A 21,018-nucleotide genomic window follows, 5' to 3' on the forward strand; every position below is an offset into this window, starting at 1 on the left:
CAGAGGAGAAACCCACAGAGGAGTAACCCAAAACTGCTGACAAAAACTGCTTTTGTCAGCTTAGGGAAGGCACTTTGGAAAAGCACTTGGCGAAAAGTCCTCCTGGCATATGATTTTGGTGGTAGAGGGGGGTGGTTTCCACTGACACAAACCAAAGCCCCTGGAGCAGATACACCCACAGCCACATCTCTCACCAACATAATTCTAGTGGCAGGTATTTGCTCTTATATTTCTATTTAATAGTTTGACTACATAAGCAAATTCGGCTAGAAAAGTGTATACACACAAGTTGCATTTAAATACTGACCCCATATAAATTTGTAAAAGTAAAAAAAAATGGGTTTAAAGATAATGCTTTTGAGTATCTATTATATGCATTGTATATATAGGCTAACTAGCGCAATAATACTAAAACCGTCCTGCTGAAGGCTACCAACACCACCACAGTGATGGCACTAAGCACTTGCAAAAGCAATATTCTCAAATCCATTTTCAAACTTGATATTTTGGAAGAGTTTTCACACACAGGGAAAACTGGTCTTTACAGTGGTGCCCTGCGACAGGACAAGGGCCAACGGGCACAAACTGGAACACAGGAAATTCCATCTCAACATGAGGAAAAACTTCTTTACTTTGAGGGTGCCAGAGCACTGGAACCGGCTGCCCAGAGAGGCTGTGGAGTCTCCTCTGGAGATATTCAAAACCCACCTGGACGTGATCCTGTGCAGCCTGCTCCAGGTGACCGTGCTCTGGCAGGGGGGTTGGACTACTTGACCTCCAAAGGTCCTTTCCAATCCCTACCATTCTGTCATTCTGTGATACTTTAATGTTTGCTGTAAAAAAACCCCAATGTATCAATCAAAATAAAGATTCATAAAATGTTGACAAACGTATGCCTGTGACAAAATATTTTAGGCCTGTAAAGACTGAAGTCTTCCAGTTATAATTTTGACAAACATTCCAACACCGTAAAGTCTACTTCAGCATAGCAGTTTTCCTCTCAAGCATCTTATTTCAGAACTAACACATCACCAGATGAGCATTCACACTGCAGCAACTCGACGCTTTCTATGAATTGGGCAGGCCAAAAAAATGGAATTTCAGTACACAGGGGATTCTAAGATCATATTCTCTTTTGTCTGAAATAAAAGCAGGACAGCAAACAATATACTTGTTAAGTATTTTGACTACTACATACCTTTCCTAAATAACCATCTTTTATGTTTACATCTGTTTTTACATTTTACCTGAGCAGAGGAGCCAGTCCCTGGTGGCATTGCCAAAGCACCAGATCTGCATTCTTTTTAATTTATTGCTGCTCAGTCTCCAAATTTCCAATCGCAAACCTTCAGACAGTGTTTTAGCCTGAATCATAAACAAGCATAGAATTTATCCAAGATGCATCTAGTTCTTCTCACTATAACAGACTATGATGAGAGAGGGATAAGTAACGTTACTTCACAGCAAAAAGCAAGGTTTCCAGCATCTAGATCTCTACTGGGATCACACAAATCCAAGGTTAAAACGCTGTGGTGAAGCTACACTAAATCAAGGGAAGCAACCATGGTACTCCTGAGAGCACAGAGCTCTATCAACGATTTTAAAAAATAAAAGTGCAGACAAGAGTGCTAAATTGCCACGGATGGTTGCTTCTTCATTTTGCTAAGTGTAAAGATAGCAATTATTTGCTCCTTTTGCTGGTGATCACCACTACTCTTCTAGTTTGACTAGACTATGTCCACACAGAAATAAAAGCAAACAAACACTTGGTCCATCTGTGCTTTTAGCTGAATGGAACCAAGCTAATTCCAGTTCAAAAATTATAGAGTGATATTAGATTGATGATGAGCCACTGCTTGTAAACTTTATCAATCCTCAAATCTTTGCCTTATCAGCTGCAAGGCACTGACTAGAAGACACGCTCCCCTTTGATCGAGAAGCTGAAGGAAGAAGAGGCTGAAAGACCACTTCTTAAATGGTTTATTTCAATGACCAATGCACAACTACAATCTTGATTGATAAACACAGGAAAAGTTTAGCATGCTGTTTTACCCTACAGACTTCAAAGCAACTTAACTTAGTTCACAAGTTACCCAGTCAGGAGAACTTGCATCAGTTTGTATGTAAACTGGATTTAACACCACACTCAACAGTTGCCAAATATTACTAAATTACTAATCATAAACAGGTTCTGTAAGTCTGCAAGGAAGTATGTGCATCCAAACACAAAAATTGATTCCTATTTGAAAAGACATTTGATACAGAGGTACTGATGAGCATTTGTTATTACAGTTGTCCCAAAAGTTCCATTTTCCCAATCCTTTGGTTGTCTAAGAACAATTATGTACACAACTCAGTTCTTGCAAACTGAAGAACAAGCAGCCAGGTACTACAGCTATGTGAGTTCAGGAAACAACTTACTTCGCAAACAAAAAATAAGGAAAATGTAAGAAGAAAAAATTAAAAAAGAAAAAATTAAATTGAAGACTTTTAGAGCTTGCCAACAAAAACTTGGGGTGCTGAAATCATAGATTTGATCTTGAAATAAGAATATCCTAGTCAAAGAACTTGCAGCAGTCTGCTAAATTTAAATGGATAAAAGTGTAGTTTTCTGAATCACAATTAAAAAGAAATTTCTTAGTCTGGAAGCCAAGGGAAGAATCATCTGAATTATCATGGCAGCCTGTCAGCCTTGCTATCTTACGCTCACTGGCATTGTCAAGGACACTAGAGAGAACAGAATTCAAGATCATGCTTCTAACACTTGCAGCATCAGGTACTGGCCATACCCAAAGCTAGAACACAGTGGAATAAAGTGCTCCAAGATGATACAGAAAATACCCTTTACAAATGTCCCATTTCTGCATCTCTCACATGGAGAGCAAAGCAGCTGTGTTTTTCGCACTCAAGAAATAATTTTCCCTATAGGGCTCCTTGTTTGCTTGTTTTCTCTTTGTTCTTCCAAGGCATGAACCATCTGCTTTGACTGGAGGCATTCCTCTTTATATTCTCTGATACCCCTCTCTACTAAAGAGATATGTGGCAAGATACTCTTCTGTTCTAGCCCAAAATCTAGGCTTAATGGAAAGATACCTGAGATTAGTGACTTGAAATATAAACAAGAGGTCCAACTAATAACTACCCAGCAAATCCCAATTCTTAATCTCTGTAATGAACAAAAATAAGTAAAATTCTTCTTAATTCCAGTAAGCTCAATTATTCAGTGACAAATTTCTGGCAAGCGACACTTTAGTTTCTCAGTTTAATTATCTCATATACAGGACTTTTGCTGGTATAGATTTCATTTTTGGTCACACTACCAAAAAAATGATTACACTTAAAAGAAAGGCATCAGAACAAACTCACATGAACATAAAACTCTTTATACCCAAACCACTGAGAAAAATATTTGCATCTTCTGAGCTATTAAAAAAGTATCCATACTTGAACAAACAGGCTATGCATACAATAATTCTCATGCAATTGCAAAGTGTGAGAACCCCACTGTGAATGTGTCAACCCCAAAGTGAAAACCAAGCACATCCAAGACGGTCTGCACGTTGCCAAGATGGCACTGCTTTCTCACTAGTGCTACAGCAGCAATTACTGTCAGCAAGGTTGAGGATTTTACAGTACAGTTTGACATTCAGAGAAAAATGGTAAACAGTAGGATGCAACTGTTTCCAAATCCGCATTGCTGCTTTCACTCAAGAGTCTTAATTAAGAGTCCCAGTAATCTGCATCCATACTACAGCTTTTGGCAAAGACAACTTTAAGTTCCATATGGAAGGACACACTCTCGGGGTTAAATGACACTTCCATGCCTGCCCACTTCAATCTGAAGCATTGACCGAGAATGAAATACCACAAAACAACTCTATAAAGAATGAAGCATGATGGAGATACTACTGCCATTGTCTGTTCTCTGCCTGCACACGATACAGCAGTATGAAAGTTATTTTTCATTTCTGACTATATTTCACCACAGATTTTTCAGTAGCAATTTAGGCAAGTCCTTCCTGTCTTTTCCACCTTTGTGAATTTCTGTGCTACACGAAGTACCACTTAGCTATACCAGGACACGTTAATTCCGGTTTCTCGCCCGGTGACCGGGATGTTTGGTGCAGTGCTGGGGTTTTGCCACCCCGCTACCAACGCACAAGCGAAGCCACATTCCCAGACAAAGGATCTCGGTGCCAAGCGGCAGGACGAAACGGTTACGGCCCCCGGGTCCTGTAACTCACGCCACGGCCGGGCCTCCTCCTCCTCAGCCAGGAGCCGACCAGCACGGCCGCCGAGACCCCAGTTCCGAGCAGCATTCCTCCCTAACAAGCCCGGTCGCACCGCCAGGCCGGAGCGCCTCCCCCTTGGGCCGCTGGGACCCGGCTGAGGGGATGACGGGGCCGGTCGCTCCCGCCCGGGGAAAGCTCTGCAGCAGCCCCCAGCGCTCTGCCCACCAGGAAGCCAGGCCCGGACGCACGGCCCCGGCCGCGGCCCCGCCGAGCGGGAGACGTGGCACTGGCCGCAGCGGGAGGCGCCGCTTCCTGCGCGCCGGGGGCCGCTCCCCGCCCCGCCGGCCGCCCCGCTTCGCGCCCCCCCGCCGGCCAGTACCTGTTACTCCAGATGCCGTAGAGCAGCTCCACGAAGGCGAAGGAGAGATTGAGGCAGAGGAAGAAGAAGAGGTTGCGGGAGGTCTTGTCCGCCAGGATGGACCTGCGCACGGAGCACACAGCGGGTCACACGGCGGGAAGCAGCGGCGGAAGGCCGGACCCGCTCGCCGGGCGGCCCAGCCGCCCTCGGCATCAGCCTTCCCCAGCCCCTCCGCCGGGGGTCGGCCGCGGCCCCGGCCCCCGCTACGCCCGTCCCCCATCCCGCCTCGGGCCGCTCACCTGAACCAGCCCGACACCTTCCTGAGCAGGTTGAACTTGGGCGGCTTGTACTCATCGTCCTTGATAGAGAGGGGCAACATCTTCCCGGGGCCGCGGCGTGCCGGACCGGCAGGACAGGCAGGCGGGGCGAGGCGGGGCGGAGCGGGGCGGCAGCGCTCCCCCCACCGCCGGCCCACACGCCAGTCACGCTTCCGGCCGGCCGCTGCGCGCCTGCGCGCCACCGCCACGGCCGCACGGGGGGCGGAGGGGGGGCGTGTGGCCGCGGGCCCGTGGCGCGCAGGGGGCGGGGCTGGGGCTGCCGCGGACGCGGGCGGCTGGGCCCCGTGGCTGTCGGTCACACGGAGCGGGGCGCGCGCTGCCGGCTGAAAAACCCAACCCGGACCCAAAACGTGAATTCCCGCCCGCGTCCCGTTTAGGATGCCCGGTGCTGCCGGAGGAACTGCTGAGGCAGCCCTTGGTACGGGGCTGAGGCGGCGGCCCGGCCCGAGTCGCGGCGAAACGCCGCTCTGCCGTGACAGCCTGGGCTGCCGGAGCCGGGCGGGGGGGCAGCTCCCCGCCCGCGGCAGGACCCCGAACTACAAACCGGGGCCTGCCGGGAGGAAGCGGAGGGACGCCCCGCAGGAAGCGGGGTACGGCGGCGTCGCCGTAGTGCTGCGGCGGTCCCGCCCGGGCCGCCCCTGAGTCACCGGAGCGGCCTGCGCGGGCGGGCAGAGCCCAGCCGAGCCGCGGGGTGCCGGGCCGGCACCTCCTCTCCGCTGTCCTGCTGCCGCCGGGGACGGCCGGGACGCACAGCCCCGCCGCGGGGGGGAGCAGGCGGCGATACCGGCGGCCTCCGGAACGTGAGCGGAACCGTGCGTGAGCGACGGGCGGGCCGGAGGCGTGCGGGGCGGCCAAGCGCCCTGCCCGGGGAGGGGAAGCAGTTCGGTTCTTGCTGCCGGTAGTTACGGTGAAGCGCTGCGATGAGCTGCTGCCCGCAGAGAGAGGGGAATCCCTTCAAGATGTCTTTTTTCTTGGAATGAGGATTAAAATACTGTATTTTGACATAGGGTTTTTGTTTTTCTCAATTTTCGTTTTGAAGAGGTGCTCTCTACAGGGGGTATTGTAAGCATTTTTAAGGAGGTCAATCTTGCATTGCAATTTCATAACTTAATTGGCAAAACTGATTGGCGCTTTCTTACTGGAAAGTGTGATGACACTAACTCTTAAAGATATTATACAGGCACTTATTTCAATTGGATAATGTTTAACAACATCATCCTTGCTTATTACTGCAGTCTATTGTGTGCAATTGAGTAAACGCAAGAATGTATGGCAAGCCAGGCAGTCTCAGTACCACAGTAAATATTTATACTTCCATCTTAAGTATGCTTTTAAATTTTAACTAATTAATCATTACAGAAGTATTGGCAAGTATTGTGTCTAGGTTGCAACAGGGGAAAGAAAATCTAAGGTTCACCTTTTTTAAAAGCACATATGACCAAGATATTGTGGTCGTAAGAAATACTGAGTTGCTGCTGCTGCTAATCAGTTTTAGGGGTTCAGGCATGATTGTTTACACTTATAAAATGAAGCAACCAAAACAAGGGATTAACTTCTGGAAATAGTTTCAATGAGCTCTCCAGCCTCACAAAATAAGTCAGTGGTAAAATGGGAACGCAGATTTGGGAAGACCTGTATGTGTGGGCATATTCATACATATGGTATCCATACAAACTGGCAATTCTGTACTTTTAAGAAGTTCAGTTTGTATAACCTAAACAAATTACCCTTCCAAAATTTCCCATAGGTTTAATTATTAAATGCAAGGTCTTGCTCTCTAAACTTTTGTAGTACTATTCCTAAATTAAAATTAAAGCTCCCTTTCTTTGTTCAACTAGTTCTAAAAGAAAAAAAATCCCTCCAACAACCTAGGAGCCTTAACAGACACAGGATGGGAAGAACAACATGCTGTGTTTTAAACCCCTAACACATCTGCTAAGCTTAGTGCAAGGTGACAGGGATGAGCCAGAAAAGAAAATAATTTTATTGGGACTACTCACCTGACTGTGGAAGCCAAATAGGTATTTTAGTGGTGCCTGGTGAACAAAGCAACAGACTGTGAGGTTCTGGAGACCTACTTGTATCCCTGTAGTTGCCCCTAAGGGTGGAAGCCATAGATATTGCATTGGTACAAAGCAACAATTTTACAAGCAGAGACATAGCTGTGCTTTTCTTTCTACCCAACTGGTGCAATAACTTCTTTCTGGAGCCTTCATTGAAAGGCAGAGACAACTATTCAACTGAGCAGTAGGAAAAGGGATTGCATAATTGCCCAAGAACGCATACATCAAGCAGCAGTTAAGAGGAACGTTTACTTGTAAAAGAATGCTGGGTAGCACATGGGATAACTGTTGATCTTCAGTTATAGAGTCCCTTTAATTTCCAACAGATTCAAAGATCACAAACAACTGTCCTGTAAAAACAAGGGTGGAAAAACAATCCTACTTGGCAACAATGAGGTAAGTTGAGAGGTTTTTTAGACTAAAGTAATTTAAATTCATTTTTTCAAGTGCGATATATGCACTGTGGAAAAAAAAATGATCAAAACTTCTGTGGAAAAAAACACACAGATACTCTCTCCAAAATTGTAATTGGTGGGGCTGTCCTGCATCACTTAATTTGATCAGAATTCCCTACTGAAAGCCTAGATGAGTAACTGTTTAGCAGTAAGCTTAGAATATTCATCTTGTATTCAATTCATACTAATCTTGCGAGTAAAGGAGGAAGAACACGTGTGGTGACAAGTTTGAGGTGCAAACTATGGAATGCAGTGGTTGCTGGATCCTGCTGAGATGACAATTTATAAATGCCTAGAGACTACTAAATGCCAGGAGTGCTACCTGAGAGGCATGAGTGTCGAGGCTACCTTTTAAGGAGCCGTTTTTAAGAGCTCCTGTTTAGTTCCAAAACCAGGAAGATCCAGAAACCCCTGCCTTATACTGAGGCTGCTCCCCCGGTTATCTGATACATAGCACCTAGCACCTGCTGGTTTCTGCTGAGTTCTATATTTCACAGACCAGCTGCTACTGATGTTGCTGCATTCCTACATTACTCCATTTGGCATGTTTCTTTTGCTTCCCCTGTGTTAATAGCCTCAGTATGATCAGAATCATATTTTCCACATTAATAAGCATTATTGAGCAGATACACAAACTATTGACAAAATGTCCAGCAAATCAGTGATAAAGATTATTCCTTCCGTGTGCGGTGCCTGAGCAACAGAAAAAGAAAGACCATTTAACTTCCTTCTTTCTGCCAGAGCTCTTGAGGAGGCACCTTCTCTCCCTTTTGTCTCCAAGTGACGGCAGAGCTCCTGCAATGCTGAAAATACTGAATCTCTGTACGAGTTTATTCTCTAATTTCAGCTGGATGGGTTTGGGGAGGTGTGTAATTGTTCAGTCAAAGATGCAGTACTGAGACAATAAGAGATGATGAACAATCTAGAGTTAAAGAGTTACTCTAGATGCGTTTTCACAGAACAAAGAAATTGAAAGTTAACCAAAAAAAAAGTGAAAAGCAAGGAAACGTAGAAACTGAGCACCAGAAGCATCTGTCTTGATAGTTGAAAGTAATTGGCCTGGCTCCTAAGATCCTCCTTATTTATTTACTTAAACAAAAGTCTACTTAATATTGTAGGAGATTTGCTCAAGTAAGGGAGATAACTATATGTGAGATTAATGACTTTTCCTTTCCTGTTACTTGTTTTAAAGGTATTTTCACTTCTGTAAGCTTCCAGGAAGAGTTATGGGAATCCGCCTACTACGCTTCACTTCTGTGGTGATCCTTGTCTTGCTTCTTGTGGCAGGTGCTTTAACAGCTTTGCTTCCCAATATCAAAGATGACAAAATGCCCAATTTGAGAAGGGAACCAAAAACCCAGAGTCAGTCTGCCTTGGATGCATTCACTCTTATTATGCAGACATATAACAGAACGGACTTACTCCTAAAGCTTTTAAATCATTATCAAGCCATCCCCCACCTACATAAAGTAATTGTTGTGTGGAACAACATTGGTGAGAAGGTACCGGAGGAAATGTGGAATTCCTTGGGGCCTCATCCTGTCCCTGTTGTCTTTAAAGTTCAAACTTTAAATCGCATGAGGAACAGACTCCAGAATTTCCCTGAGCTGGAAACAAAAGGTAATGAGCAGTTCATATCGCTACTACTAATATTATTTTCACACTTAAATTCTGAATGCTGAAAGAGAGATGGTTTGAGTTATACTATGCCATAAATCCATGGATCTGTTGGGCTACTTCATAGAATGTGCGTAATACAGAAGAAAACTATGTTATCAGATGCACACCACCACCAGCAGCAGGCTAAGAGTAAGGAAGAACAGAGGGAGGTCAAATGCATTTCATGGGCTCTTGCAACTGTGTCTCTTGTCCATTTCCTTTGTCAGATAAACATAGGTAGTTCAGCTGCTCTTCCCTTTATAGTGTAGACTTAAAACATATCCTGCATGTATATTGAAATTCATGCTGCATATTGTTGAGTCTCTGCATTAATTTGGACTTAAATCATCTGGTAAAGACTTGATTTAATCGATTAATTTTAAGACTAAGTTCTCAAGCATTTTCTGCTCTTCAGAGAAACTTTCCTCCTTAGCTGTCTGGCTTTCTGTCTGAAATCATGCATCCTTTTTAAGAGTATTTCCCCCGCTCTTTTGGCTATTCATCTAAATATTCTTCCTAAGCTCTTTCCAGGAGAGCAACAATAAGCCCTGTTTGTTTCAAGTGGAAAAAAACCCCATATGTTGCATTACAGACCTGACCTTACTCATGATTAGTAAAGGTAATTCTTTTTACTGCCCCCTTCCTAACATGCCTTGCTACTCAAAACCCATGACTTCTAAGACTGTAGTTAATCATATTGAATGTTATGTGTGCAATTTATTAAGCTTGCTTATTTAGAACTTGCAAGTAGTGAGGAGATGGGTAAAATTTTATACTAAGAATCCCATATATATCTCATACACTAAAGAACAGTATCTAACTCTTTATTTCAGTTGTATTTTTACACAAGGTTAGTAGAATTTTAAGTTGCTTTGCCAAACACTCCAAGTTTTTTAATGCATATCTGTCCAGCTGCACTATAGATGATCAAAGGTTGCTGAGGTTTCTTTACAGCCTGGCAAATATCTAAAATTTAGGTTTGCTTGCGGTTACCACAAAGCTGCAACCTTGCTTTAGTGTTGAAATCTAAATGTTTTCTCAGTCTGCTTTCAAGGAGTTACAATTCAGTTCTGCAATTCAGTGTAAGAGTCATAGAAGTTTCACAGCTAACTTGTCTAATACTGTGCTGCATACTGTGCTCATGTATTTAATCTTTTGATAAGTTAAAAGTTTTTCTTCTTTCTTTTTTCCTCCCGTCAGCTGTTTTAATGATGGATGATGACACACTAGTCAGTGCTCATGACCTTGCTTTTGCCTTTTCCGTTTGGCAGGTAATGTTTTGCATCTTGGCCAGCAGTATTTGTGAGTTACAATTGAGATTAATGGTTTTCATTAGAGTAATACTATATTGTAATGTTTTACCATTGATTTTCTAGCTATAAAGTTAAATTTTAGGACTGAAGAAATTGTAAAAATATTCTTCAATGGTAGCTATACCTGTAGTCTATAAACTTCAAATTTTTAACTCTTCTTGTACATGAACACTGAAGTTGCTGACTGCTGAAGCTATTTAAATTGATAGTAGGCTGCAAAACAAAAGTATGTGGGTTTTTTCTCTCTAAGAGAAATAGTCTGTAAACTTACTTGAGTGCCAAATATACAGCTGTAAATTGTGGATAGATGTTTCTTGGCACTACATGATGTGGAATGAGGCATATTGTGTCAGTTTTGCAAAACTGTATTTAATGGCAACGTTTATGCAGATCAAAGGACCATATGCCAATAATTTCCTTCTTTCTTGGCAGTAATCTTGTGCGCCTCTCATTTAAAAAAAGCATAAATACTTAACACATGTTTCACAGTGTGGGCTTCAATTTCATTTTTTAAATTTCTTTTTTCTTTCAGCAATTTCCAGAGCATATAGTGGGATTTGTTCCTAGAAAGCACATTTCTACTCCTTCAGGTGTATACAGTTATGGCAGCTTCGAATTGCAGAACCCTGGATTTGGAAACGGAGATCAGTATTCTATGGTTCTTATTGGTGCAGCGTTTTTTCATAGTGGGTATTTAGAAGACTTTCAAAGACAGCCAGAAGCTGTTTACGCCTTAATAGATGAAACTCAAAATTGCGATGATATTGCCATGAATTTTCTGGTGGCCAAGCATACTGGAAAGCCTTCAGGAGTGTTTGTGAAGCCTGTTGATATAAGAAATTTAGAAAAAGACACTAACAGTGGCTATTCTGGAATGTGGCACCGAGCAGAGCATTTGTTACAGAGATCTTACTGTGTAAATAAACTGGTAAATATTTATGATGGCATGCCTTTAAAATATTCTAATATCATGATTTCTCAGTTTGGTTTTCCTAATTATGCCAATCACAAAAATAAAATGTAAGCCAATGAATTTAAGTGGTTAGATGTTAAACAGTACTCAGTGAATTGTACGGAGTTTAAGGAGAGAAGAAGGTGTAATTACTGCATCTTGTCCATCCTTATTTGTAGCCTCTGAATTTTTTCCATTTGGCTTTTTATGTTGGTGTTTTTTTTTCCCTTTCTTACTAATTCTCCAAGGTAAGTTTTGAGGAAAATGTAAAGATTACATACTAATGCTTAGCTGTGATAAAATCATCCCCTTTCCTTAAAACCTGAAGAGCTATTACAGTTAATTAGGCCAGTTCTTCAGAAACATGCAGGCAAAAATGCACTCCTACCCTTCAGTGCTTATGTTTTGACCTTTTTTTTTTTTTAAATACATGTATCTAGTCAAATGAGGTCTAGGCATATTTTTGATAGTTATATGTTGAGATGCTTCCTTGCCTTTCTGCTCCTCACCACCTCCTACCTAGTTCCCAGTGAAACTATAAAGGGCTACAGTAAACTGTTGGCCAGGCTTCTAGACTCCTGTACAAAACCCCTTTGAAGTTTGTATATAAGCTATTCTGTATTCTGAGATGTTCCTGAAGCTGCTATGAAAGCAAGCCAGAAAAGAGTACCTCACCTTAATCTCAGATAGTCCTAAAACCATTGCCTACGATATCTACCAGTGCTGAGATAGTGGAAAATGATCTCTGGTGTGGCTTTTTTCCCTGTTGTGAATTTGCCTAGAGTTGCTGAAACACTGCAAGCAGCTGAAAAGTAAAACCTAGCAGCTGGAAATGTAAGAAACGTGAATACATCAAATATGAAATTTGCAGAAGCAGCCAGAAGAAATGGTTGGGATATTACTTATTAATACTCTCTTTAGTACGCAGTTTTATTTTGATATTTTGCATGTACATTGTAACAAAAATGTACCCAAGAAAATCCTCACTTTTTACAAATGTCTTATTTACAATTCCTAGCAAGAGCAAGCTGTGCTACATTTATTAGAGTGCACATTTTGTAATATTACAGGTTTACTGTTTTTTTTAACTACTCTTTCAAATGATTATTTACTTTACTTTTTGGTTCCATTCATCTCTGTTTTTGGTGGCTATGACAACGGACTTAAATTGTGCAATTAATGGGTAGAGCATTATTAAAAAAAAAAAAGTAAGGTACAGTGACGTTTGACAGAGCTGGACTATTATCAGTCTCTGGATTCCCTGGCTTTCTCTATAGCAAGAAACAGAGCTGCTATTAACAGCTTTTATTACGTTGGGAATCTGTAGTTCTGGAAACGTGTTAACATAGACAGGACAGACCTTTTCCATTGCAGTTACAGAACATTTTTGTGGTACGGAGGAAAGAACAAAATCTTTTCTTGGATCAGAGAGAGGAATCAAATCCAGCATCCAAAGTAGATTTAGTTTCATCTCCATCAGCTTTTAATTGGGTTTTAGTATCAGTTCAAAGGTATCTATGGGTAATCAATAACAGCTAATACCTAGTACACAAATAGTGTCTGCACAAATGGTGTATACTTGTATCATTTTTTGTAGTAAGCTGAACAGAAGTGGTTGAAAAATGTGACAAGTTCTTTATGGCAGGGCTGATTCTGGGTGTGAGTCTTTGGGTTTCTTTGGGAGAATGGAGAATTCTTTTCTCTTGTTCTATCAGTGTTAAAGGATTTGGTTTCTGTTCAGTGAAGTCTTCCTAGTACTTTTGCAAAATTTCAAGGGCAAAATCTTAAAACAGCAATGTAAAGTCTGCTTAATTTTGTTGTAATAGTGAATAGTAACTTTTAATTATTGTGCTGTAGTGATGATTAGTATACAAACAGGTCTGTGATCTTTCCAGAAATGCAACTTCCCTAGTGGTAGTTTACTGCATTTCATTTATTTACTGGTCTTCTGTAATTTCTGTTCTGTGCAGTATCAGCTAGAATTGTGAAGACTCACAGATGTTGTTTACCTTACTTTTAAAATGTGAAATGAACTGTCAACTCAGCCAAATCTTAGTACTGTTTTTTTTTTGGTTTTTTTTGTTTTTTGTTGGGGGGAAGGAGTTGTTCTGGGTTGGGTGATTGTTTGGTTTTTTTTGTTGTTGTCATTCTTCTGTATCAGTGAAAGAATTAATAGAACAAGCTTTTATTATACTGGTAAATTTAATTTGTACCGTTGTCAAATAAAATACATAAAAAAGATTTAGGATGTATTTATTTTCAGATTATTGATGAAGTTTTTCAGTGCTAGATGTCTAAAGTAAGCTCACAGTTTGCATACAGATGAGCAGCACCAAGATTTCATTTCTTAAAAAAAACACGTGTACTTGTTGGCATGTATGTTCACTTAAATTAGGTACGGCTCACTTATGAGGCAAAAAAGCCATCAAAACAACACCGCTTAAACAGTCAGGCTTAGATAGCAAAGAAAATTCAGATAAGACTTCGTCTCTAGCCATAATTCATTGTGCTTAGGAACCAAAAGGGTTTCATTTGTATTTTTTAACAGCTGGTAGCTTTTTATCCCTTGATGGTTATAAAAGTTCCTTAAGATTCTTTAATGAGATATACTACTGGGAGTTCATATTGTGAACAAAATATGCATGTGATGAGCTCTTCCTAAGATATCTAGATGTCATTTGAAATATTTTGGAGTCTAAACAGATTTATCACCGCCTCTGACTGTTCTGTAGAAATTATGCAACACAGGATTTTAGAAATGGTATCCAAAAGATATATTTAAAAAGTCCTTGTTGAAAAAACCAGGATATAGTCTTAAAATGATGCAACAGGACTATAAGAAAATTGCTGCTTTACCTATGGTTAAAAAAATGCCACAAGATGTCACTGTAGTCTTGATATTTGATATCATCAAATGTTAAAAATAGTAAATGGAATTGATTATAATAACAAAATTGTATGAGGTGAAAACATTCTTAAAGTTAGTGTTTTTAGAAGGTGAAATTCATTAGGTAATCACACTAAAAGCTATGAGACACAATACTGGAACTGAAAAATTGTGGAGGTTATTTTGTACCTATTTTTACAGGGAAGAAGAGAGAGATTATTTTAAGTATTTTCTATGCTTTCAGAGGCTCTACCTAATTCCCACAAATGAGAACTTGCATGCAACCAAAGCAATGCTTGTAATTTTGCAAAAGGTATATAAGCAGCATACAAACAACACTTGTCAGTGGGGCTTGTTTCTAATCATGTTTGCCTCCTAGATTCACCAGCCTAGCTAGATGGATTTACAAATAATAGGCTTTAACACAAACTATGTATCTAGGGATTCTAGATGCTGGATAACTATCCTGTTACGCTGCTCCATCTTTGATTTTGTTGCCCAAGATACCTTAGTTAAAGCTAATGTGAGTATGCTCATACTAGCTACCCTCAAGTAGAGTGCAGCACAGACTTAGAAATCTATGTAACATTGAACTGTAGTGAAAGTTTTGAGTAAAAAAGTGTGTTAAAATAACTATGGTTCTGAATAAAATAGATTGATATCACTTTTCTTACACAGGCTATCCCTTAGAATTGCTTGTAAATAAAAAATGGAATATTTAATTAAGGGTTAAATACAAGTGAAAGTCATATAGAACAATACAGAGAAAGATAAAACACATTGATTTACATGAAAAGCAAGTACCGTCCAACAACTGTTATTTAATTTGCTGTTACAGAATACTATGGTCTCAGTCTTGCCAAGCATCTTGTATGGAATAGTACTTACTACTGAAAATGAGATTTCTTACCTGACTTCACAGGACCAGGCCCAAAGAGAGTCATATTTAGAAATAGTAGCTCTGGAGCTATGAAAAAAAAGGAAAAAAGAGGAATGTAAGAACACAGGTACAAATTGTTAGAACCAATACCAAAAATAAGCAACTATAAAACAATTGCACGAGAAGTATTTTCTGTAGTACTTCAGCATATTCATAAGGTTATCCAGTGCTTATGACACTAGATTAAAAATTGAAGAGTCGAAAGTGTTTTACACTCATGTTTAACCTCATCTGCAGGCACACTAGAATTAATTATGTGAACTGATAGTTACAGTAGGTTATTTATAGTGTTAGGAAAACATGGTGATAATAATGTGGACCTCGGGGCTGCATATTGCATTGTATTACAATGTCTTATTAAGGTGTTTCAAGGGTGTGAGGTTTTTTGTTTTGGGGAAGAATAGCATCTTTTTTTTTTCTCCTCAAGGTACCTCTCCTTTGCAACCTTTTGCTTGTTTAGTTGTAAAAACGAGATGGACCGTCTGCTTTTAGCAATTCTTTCTGAAGGGGAGGGTCACATAAGAAAGGCATTTCGAATGCTTTTAATGTTTCTATTTCTTTGGCAGTAAGTTAATTGCAGACTACAGGCTAATTCAGCTTTTGCAAATGAAACGCCAGAAGGTCAACCTTTCACTTTTTTAAAACATCAAGCTACAAGTGATTTGGTGTAGTTTTAGGACAGTCTTAGAAGCATAGGTGAACCTCCTCATCGCTGGATGACTTCTCGGGAAAAGCGAGAGCCCGCAGCTCGAACCGGTGCGTGAAGGGGGCTCCATACGATAGGGGCCCGCGTCGTTCCGGCTTCCCCGAGATCTTCCCCTCAGTTCTCCACAGCAGACGACGCTGCCCGGCAGATGGAACTCCTCCTTGCCTGAGGGAGGGAGAGAAGGAAGGCCCAGCGGGTGACAGGAACCCCGCCGGGCGGGAAATGAGGCGGCTGCCTGCGGCTGGGGCTGAGCCGAGGACAGCCGCGCTCGAGAGGTGCGCCCGGCGACAGCTCTCTCTTCACCAGGCACCACTCGCTCATTGGCTGGAGACCTTGGAAGCGGCTTTTGATTGGTGGGTCGGCTTGTCTATCAGGCGAAACGGTGGTGCCAGACCCGTACGGGCCGGGACCCCCGCGAGGAAGTGTCCCGCGTAGGGGAGTGAGAACTCCGCCGGCGCGGCGCTTCCCCTGAGGCGGCGTCCCGCCCACCTCCGCGCCGACCTGCACCTGCACTGTTGAGGTACCAGCTGCGGCTCGGCTCTGCCTCCCGGCCAGCTGTACCTCAGGACCCCGCTCTGCCTCCGTGGGGCGTTTTGCCTCGGGCGGGGGTAGAGGAGGCACTGCCCGGGCCCGGAGAGGGCCGCGCTCCGCCAGCAGGTGGGCGTGCGAGTGCGGCTGAGGCGGAGGGCGGGGCGGAGCAGGGGCGCTGGCGAGCTGCCCGCCCGGTGGTGAGGCGCTGTGAGCCGGGGGGCGGGGCTGCCGGACCGGGGGCGGTCAGTCGCACGCCTCGGCCCCGGGCCGGGCGAAACAAAGGCTCGGTGAGGCAGTTGCCACAGCGCCGCCGGTCGCTTGGTAACCGTCTGCTGCCTCTTTATCCGGGGGCGTCTCCTGGCTGGGGGCGGGGTGGAGCTGAAAGTCCCTGCGGGCGTTCGCCCGCTCGGCGGCTCGCCGTGTCCCGGAGCTAGTTCTCGTCTCCGCTGCCATTCCTATGCGGGCTGCGGCAGCGGCGCTCCCCGCAGCCTGGCCCCTGGGGGGCGGCCCCTCCGGGCAACGGATCGCTTCCCAGCGAGCGCGCCCCGGCCCCGCCGGGGTTGCTCGGGAGCACCATGAGTTCGGAGCCGCCCCGCGCCTCGCTCCTCCGCGCCCTGTTTAAGATGGAGCCGGCGGCAGCCGCCTCCGAAGTGCTGGGGGGAGCCTCGGAGTTCGTGAAAGGTGAGAACGGGCCGGGGAACCCTCCCCGTCCCCTGGCCGCGGGGGGTCCCGCTGGCCGGAGCCTCCCTCAGAAAAGGAAACCCGCTCGCTTCTTTCCCGGCCTCCTCACCTCCCTCCCCCGGCTCCGTGGGCTTTGCTGCGTGCCCGGCTCGGCTTGCGGCCCCCATCGCCTTGCGGTTTTCGCGGGCCGCCTGCCCCTCGGCTGCCGCGGGGCACGCCTAAGCCGTTCCTTCCTCCTCTCTCTTTCCGGTAATCAGCGGGGCCAGCACCTGTTGCTATGTGCTGCTGCGTTCTGGGTCAGAAATCTCCCCCCGCCTTTCTCGAGTCCCTGCCGAGGGGTGTCTGGGGGGTCCCCGTGGGCAGGGCCCGCAGGCGGAGCGGGTACCGGCGCCGCCGCTGGCTCCCACGCAGCAGAAAAAGGCTCAGGCTTTGCCGTGTGCCTCTTCCGCCGCCGGGCCGCGGCGGGGCAGGACGAGGCAGTGGGGCGACAGGCGTCGCCGTGGGGAAGCGCCGGTCTGCTTTATCCGTCCGACGCGGTTGTCCTAATCTGTCTTTCAGATCGGCTGTACTTCGCCACTTTGCGAAATAAACCGAAGAGTACCGTAAATACCCACTACTTCTGTACTGATGAGGAGCTGGTCTATGAAAAGTAAGTGTCGCGATCTACTGTGTTTTGCAAACTCAAAAGTGATCACCCGAGACTCTTCCCAACACGCTTTAATACTATATAGGATATTTTTGCCCCATTTAGCTACTTGCACAACGCATGAGTATAAAGTTAGCCTGGATATACTTATACACTAGCTGAAACTAGTTTGACAAGATTGCTATTTTAAAAAACACAAAAACAACTACAAGACCAGTTATATGTCTTAAATTGTGGTTGAGCTAGGGGAAGGATATCTGAGCTTTGTAAGATTTGTTTATAAGGTGGAGGAGATCAAGACTAATTACGTGTTATTAAATGGTGTCTTAAATAGAAGACTGTTGTTTGGTATGAATAGATGAAACAATAGTTTGTTTTATTTTTCTGTATAGAGAGTATGAAGCCATCACCTCATACAGAATCATAAGAATGCAAAGCTTAAACGTGCTTTTGAAGAACATCTGCACCTTTTTTTATAAGTCTGCAGAATGTTTTGAGATAGTACTTCCTGTTGGCTTTTGTAGCTTTAGAACAGCAGAAAAACTGTTTTCTGTGAAGTAAAAGCTTCACGTGTTTGGAAGACACTGACAGTACATAAAAGGTCAACAGTAAAATTGATTATAGTTGTGAATACATTAAAGGACGTAAAATACACTAAACAAAGTAATCATTCTATGCTGTGGTTAAAAAATAGTTGCTCTACCCTGCGTTCCCAGATCAACTGTTTCCTGTGTGGTGATATATCTAGCCATTTGACAAGAGTTTGCTGCAGCATAAACAAAACAAAAAACGTGGTTCTATGTTAAATATAACTTTCTTTCCATGTGAGTTGAAGAACTTGTCAGTATCAACCATGCTTCATTCCCTTCTCCAGTGACTTCACTACTGCTTCTGTGAAGGTGTAAACCAATTTTCCTTGGTTTCTAGCTTCTTTCTGTGCACAGCTTACAGTTTTAGGGTTTCTTTTCTACGTATGTTTTCAAGTCTTCATTATCTTAAGCTATGTATCCTCTACTGGAGTTACCAATGATTCGTTCCTAAAGCTGACTCTTCTAATTAACTGCTTGTGTTGGGAGTAGGTTCTGTAATGATCATTAACTAATTTAGGTTGGAAGGGACCTCAGAAGTACCCTAAGGCAAGGTTGACCTAATAGTAAAAGCAGAATTCAACCGGAGAAGATCCTGAGCAATTTGTGTTATATGAATAAGTTTAATGAAAGAAAAATTTGATCTTTTATCTTTTCTAAGACTTCTGTATTATGCTTGTCCTGAGGTGTTTTGTTTCTAATTCTTAATATGCTTCTAGGAAGGGTGGAATTTGATCTTGGGAGTGGGAAGGGGGAGCAGTTCTGTACTCTGTCAATTACAGATGACTGTACTAACCAAGTGCTGTAACTGGGGTATTTTGTGCAAGGACAGTATCATATTTTAAAAAGTACTGAGAAAGTGGGGGGGGGTGGGGGGAGTAATTTTCTTTAACATGTATAAAGGAAATTCAGTAAGTATACTCCTTAACCCAATTACCTGTTAACCACATACCAGGGTGTGACTTGATACCAGATATAATTACAAGATAATGAAAGGAAGAGAAGTTTCCTTTATCTTCTAGGGCACATCTAAAGACTTTGGACATGTAACTCATGGTTTATTTTTGGACTTGATAGTTCCTAATCTATTTGGCCTTTTTAAAGATATCATCCTATATTTGATGTTGTGATAGTACCCTCCCGTTTGTACTTTCAAATTAAATTACTAAAACATCATATGAGGTAGAAATTAAGTGACAGTTACCAGGTAGTATGAATGAATTTTGTGTAATAACCTAACTCTTTTACGTAACAGTGCTAAACTTTCCCCTGTTACTTGTATTGCAGCACTCATCACTACATGCAATATTTGGTAGTAAAACCATGCCTGATTTTATTTTTGTTTTTTTTTTTTTCTCTCTCTTCCCTCTTATCTCCAAGGAAGTTTATATTGTCTCACGACACTAAAAGCAGATGTCAGTAGGGTTACCATTTTATATTTTATTTCAATGTCTTTCTGAAATGGAAAAGCTAGAGCTAAAATGAGGAATAGAATGCAAGTCTTTTGGTTCTTGGGGAAATACTGATCTCACTAGCTTTCCTTTTCTTTATGCTCATCAGCAAGCTTGACATCAGTTTTTTCTGTTTCACAAGCTGTATAGCAAAGTGAGGGGCCTGACATCAGGGGTTGTCTATAAGTAGTAGTGGAGCATGATTTTAATAAACCAGGTCAGATCTTCTGCTCATTTTCCCCAAAATGCAGCATTCTTACTGAGAAGGTGACTAGAAATAATTATTACATGATAGCAAAATAAACATTTGGAAGTTAGTTTGCAAGTGCTATAGCTCAGAACAGTGGTTTCCAGAGCCTTCATTCGAATGGCTTGCCTGTGCTGTTCTTGCTGATCAGAATTTCCTGGCCACTTCTGCTTTTTAATCGAATGACTTGCTCAGATTGTTATGAGGAGGGGGATAGAAGATGGTGTCTACCCAAGCACAAATCCTTGGCACCTATGAGGTACACAAGTAATCTTGTTAATGCAACTGTTGATGGACTTAATTTGGCTTACATGCATCGTTCTAGTGAGAAGACAAAGATACTTCATTGTGCATGGAAGTAGAATGCTTTTCTTTGGGCTGTTACTCTGTGAACTTCAGTGATAACTCTTAAGTATGAAGTGTTGCAGAAGTATATTTAGCTGACTTTACTGAGGTGTCAGTTTGCTTTCACTGAAGCAATACATAATCTGAAAGCCTCATGAATACATAGGTTTGGGGTTGTCTGATTACAGAAAGCATATTATTGGATCACATAGTACTTAATCTCACTGCCTTGCTTCCCTTTTTTTCCCCATACTTGAAGAGACATAAGGAAGTAATAATATGCATTAATAGTATACCCATTTATTAAACAAAACAACTGTAGTGATAGATCTAATGGTTTTGGAAGTTTAGGTCTGATAAACACTGACTTATTCTTGCAGTTTGTCATGTGATTTATCACTAAATTGTACATTAGGTGTGGTTATGTAATCTTGAGTACTCTTCAGTTTTCACTTGAAGTTGTCAACTCTTCTAATGAATGCGTAACACTCTTCACTTATTTAAACATTCACTCTTTTAAAAATAATAAAGATAGGCTTAAATGCTTTTAAGAACATCTCAAATGCTAGTTGACTAGGAACTCACTACTAGCACTGTCATTATTTTAGTTAAATGCGCTGCAATTTA

The 21,018-nt window shown here is 42.8% G+C and overlaps 3 protein-coding genes and 1 long non-coding RNA gene across 15 annotated transcripts in view; 2 read left to right on the forward strand and 2 right to left on the reverse strand.

Moving 5' to 3' along the window:
• SLC30A7 (solute carrier family 30 member 7) overlaps positions 1–5,110 on the reverse strand; it is a 28,840-nt gene extending 23,730 nt beyond the window's left edge. Inside the window, exons 1-2 of one of the 2 annotated variants that reach the window (XM_074598951.1) lie at positions 4,890–5,110; positions 4,612–4,713 (exon numbers count right to left, since the gene is read on the reverse strand). In XM_074598951.1, the coding sequence (XP_074455052.1) occupies positions 4,612–4,713; positions 4,890–4,969 (182 nt within the window). In that variant the 5' untranslated portion in view covers positions 4,970–5,110. The remainder of the gene's footprint in view (positions 1–4,611; positions 4,714–4,889) is intronic. The other variant, XM_074598953.1, reaches the window with a different exon arrangement.
• Positions 5,111–5,159: 49 nt separating this feature from the next.
• On the forward strand, positions 5,160–13,611 carry EXTL2 (exostosin like glycosyltransferase 2). 5 transcript variants are annotated; one of them, XR_012588564.1, is made up of 6 exons: positions 5,160–5,346; positions 7,318–7,387; positions 8,639–9,066; positions 9,627–9,724; positions 10,306–10,376; positions 10,951–13,611. XR_012588564.1 is itself a non-coding variant. In XM_074596363.1 (5 exons), the coding sequence occupies exons 1-5, from the start codon at positions 5,307–5,309 to the stop codon at positions 11,440–11,442; spliced, it is 1,101 nt and encodes a 366-aa protein (XP_074452464.1). In that variant the 5' UTR covers positions 5,164–5,306; the 3' UTR covers positions 11,443–13,611. The 5 variants fall into 5 exon arrangements, 4 of the variants coding, with proteins under 4 accessions (XP_074452464.1, XP_074452468.1, XP_074452465.1 ...); XM_074596363.1 differs by lacking the exon at positions 9,627–9,724 and having other exon boundaries at positions 5,164–5,346; XM_074596367.1 differs by lacking the exon at positions 9,627–9,724 and having other exon boundaries at positions 5,181–5,518.
• On the reverse strand, positions 5,902–17,525 carry LOC141746991 (uncharacterized). 2 transcript variants are annotated; one of them, XR_012588566.1, is made up of 4 exons: positions 17,225–17,525; positions 15,900–16,068; positions 15,168–15,224; positions 5,902–7,026 (listed from the first exon to the last, which is right to left on the reverse strand). It is a non-coding gene; the product is annotated as an uncharacterized LOC141746991 (long non-coding RNA). The 2 variants fall into 2 exon arrangements; XR_012588565.1 differs by lacking the exon at positions 5,902–7,026 and having other exon boundaries at positions 15,104–15,224; positions 17,225–17,394.
• The window catches only part of CDC14A (cell division cycle 14A), a 63,744-nt gene continuing 59,034 nt past the window's right edge, over positions 16,309–21,018 (forward strand). For 2 of the 6 annotated variants that reach the window (XM_074596358.1, XM_074596362.1), the window contains exons 1-2: positions 16,658–17,115; positions 17,674–17,764. In XM_074596358.1, the coding sequence (XP_074452459.1) occupies positions 17,010–17,115; positions 17,674–17,764 (197 nt within the window). In that variant the 5' untranslated portion in view covers positions 16,658–17,009. Of the gene's footprint in view, positions 16,561–16,657; positions 17,116–17,673; positions 17,765–21,018 lie in introns of those variants that run through there. The other 4 variants (XM_074596357.1, XM_074596360.1, XM_074596359.1 and 1 more) reach the window with 3 other exon arrangements.

This window comes from Larus michahellis, chromosome 8 (assembly GCF_964199755.1).
Source record: "Larus michahellis chromosome 8, bLarMic1.1, whole genome shotgun sequence".
Lineage (NCBI taxonomy): Eukaryota > Metazoa > Chordata > Aves > Charadriiformes > Laridae > Larus > Larus michahellis.